The 2,705-nt window shown below is 42.3% G+C and overlaps 1 protein-coding gene across 1 annotated transcript; it reads left to right on the top strand.

The window, feature by feature from the left end:
• Nucleotides 1-373: 373 nt before the first annotated feature.
• Nucleotides 374-2,146, top strand: dio3a (iodothyronine deiodinase 3a). The gene has a single exon (XM_046309159.1). It carries the CDS (start codon nucleotides 834-836, stop codon nucleotides 1,617-1,619), a length of 786 nt encoding a protein of 261 aa, XP_046165115.1. The 5' UTR covers nucleotides 374-833; the 3' UTR covers nucleotides 1,620-2,146.
• Nucleotides 2,147-2,705: the final 559 nt, after the last annotated feature.

Below are 2,705 nucleotides of genomic sequence, written 5' to 3'. Positions count from 1 at the left end.
CATAATAGACATCTTGAAACCCGAAGAGGTGTTTTGGCTATGTGTTATGGAACGATTAAAATAAAGTTCCCTTGTTCAGGCTATGAATAAATATTGTCAAGTGCCGTTTATTTGAATGAAGTATACTTGACCCCTCTCTTATCCAATGAATGAAGTATACTAGAGCATTTGACCCCTCTCTTATCCAATGAATGAAGTATACTAGAGCATTTGACCCCTCTCTTATCCAATGAATGAAGTATACTAGAGCATTTGACCCCTCTCTTATCCAATGATTGATAATGAAATGTATAAGCAGACTCAGTTAAAGCAATACAGTCAAACACCAGTGTCGTGAGGTGGTTTCATCTTGAGCAAAGCTGAAAGCTCCACCTGGCAACATACACCTGACGCTGGGTATCGGAAGAAATTGGCTTGTGATGTTATGGAAAAACAGATGACGTTTTGGTCAATCCTTGCATGTGCATACACGGTTAGGTGTATAGGACGAGAAAGACAGGCATTTAGGCTACTTATAAGGAGGAGGCGGAATTTAATCTCTGTCGCACACAGCCATCTCGTTTTCTTCCTCACACACACACACATCTCGCTCTCTGCCTCTCCTATCATCAGTAGCCTAAATTAATAGAAGGTAATCCCCGCCATGTGAGGAGTCGGCCACGGTTTGGAGGCGGGGTGTTTTTCATTCAAATCCACTGCCTGTGCTATAAAAAGGGAAGTTACAAGTAGAGCGCAACTTTAGAAAAGGATCGTAGCGCAAGAGTAACGCGGTCTGTCTGAAGTTTTAGAAGCTATAGCCTAAAGATATTAGCGGTCTGCGATTATTAGTCGGCATGAATACGGTCAAGGCTATGAAAAATGCAATTGTCTGTCTTATTTTACTGCCTCGCTTCTTCTTGGCAGCGATAATGCTGTGGTTTCTCGATTTTCATTGCGTAAGAAAGAGGGTCTTCCCCAAAATGAAGGAACAAGAAGGAAATATTGTCGACCCCCCCGTATGTATTTCCGAGTCTAATCGAATGTTCAGCTGGGAGTCAATCAAAGCCGTTTGGCATGGCCATAAACTGGACTTCTTAAAATCGGCGCACCTTGGATATGTAGCGCCCAACACTGAAGTTGTGCAGCTCCGCGACCAGAGATGCAACCGGATTCTTGACTATGCCAAAGAGAAGAGACCGCTCATTCTAAACTTTGGCAGCTGCACCTGACCACCGTTCATGACACGCTTGAAGGCGTTCCAGCGTGTTGTGCAGCAATACGCTGATATCTCAGACTCTGTCGTTGTGTACATAGAGGAAGCGCACCCGTCGGACGGATGGATGAGCTCTGACGCTCCCTACCAAATTCCCAAACACCGCTGTCTCGAGGATAGACTCAGTGCCGCTCAAATAATGAACCGTGAGGTCCCTGGGTGCCTTGTTGTCGCAGACAGCATGGATAACTCGTCCAACGCCGCATATGGAGCATATTTCGATAGACTTTACATACTTCAAGACGGAAAGATTGTCTACCAAGGAGGTAGAGGGCCGGAGGGATACCGCATCTCTGAGCTGAGAGACTGGCTAGATCAATACAGACAAAGTGTTGGAAATTCAAGAAATGTCGTTATTCATGTCTAGAGTTTTATAACATTTTAGGCGTCACCATTAAATAAGTTATGTCTCTACACATTTCATACAGTGCAACTTTTCAAGAGTTGCGGCTCCAATAACGTGTCACATGGACACACAAGCATGTTCACTTGTGTTGTTTACTAGTGATGTATGTGTAGGCCTATCCCAAAGGTTGCAGAATTGCCTGTTTTAGTTCTAGTTATTATTTTGACCGTGGACATCTCAACATATTACGTCTATAGACGATCGCCTGCAAGGGTTTATTTGTTCTGTGTTCCCATATTTGTCATGTTCTCTTTATGCGAATGTTTGTGTGGAAAGTGTGAGTAAAGTAGGGTTTGCCATGACCAATTTATTGTCAGTATTTTTGTGAAGTTCGGTTTTTAAAAGGTACCTCACCAGAAAACCGATACTGATGTTTTAATGCTGAAGATAATGATTGTGTGCAATATCTTTTTACTTGTATTTTTGGTTTTGTAAATATGGTTAACTTTTTATGGAGATACTTTTATAATAAAATGTCTTATTCTATACTCTGGAAAATAACTATTTAAAACATTTCGCTCATTGCTGAAGGTGAATTCATTTAGGATAATGTGTAGGGAATTCATTTAACATGCTTTATCTGCATGGAATAACATTTGTTAACTAAAGACACATTTAACATTATGGTAAGGTAATTACTGAGTAGATAGCCTATAGCCTCTAGCAACAGGCTTCCTCCCTTGTGCGCAATAGACTGTGGAAAACGCGGTTACTGCGTAAACCACACATTTCTTTGATAAAAACATTAAGAACACCTTCCTAATATTGAGTTGTTTTTCCCTCAGAACAGCTTCAATTCGACGGGGCATGGACTCTAGAAGGTGTCGAAAGCGTTCCACAGGGATGCTGGCACATGTTGACTCGAATGCATTCCACAGTTGTCAAGTAAGTTGGTTGTCCTTTGGGTGGTGGACACGGGAAACACACGGGAAACTGTTGCAGCCTTGCAGTTCTTGACACAAACCGGTGCACCTGGCACGTACTACCATACCCTGTTCAAAGGCACGTCAATCTTTTGTCTTTTCCATTCACACTCTGAATGGCACA

The sequence above is a fragment of the Oncorhynchus gorbuscha genome, linkage group LG17 (genome assembly GCF_021184085.1).
Source record: "Oncorhynchus gorbuscha isolate QuinsamMale2020 ecotype Even-year linkage group LG17, OgorEven_v1.0, whole genome shotgun sequence".
NCBI classification, from domain to species: Eukaryota; Metazoa; Chordata; class Actinopteri; order Salmoniformes; family Salmonidae; genus Oncorhynchus; species Oncorhynchus gorbuscha.
The sequence above is the reverse complement of the archived record's forward strand: the minus strand, read 5'-3'. Positions and strand labels throughout refer to the sequence as shown.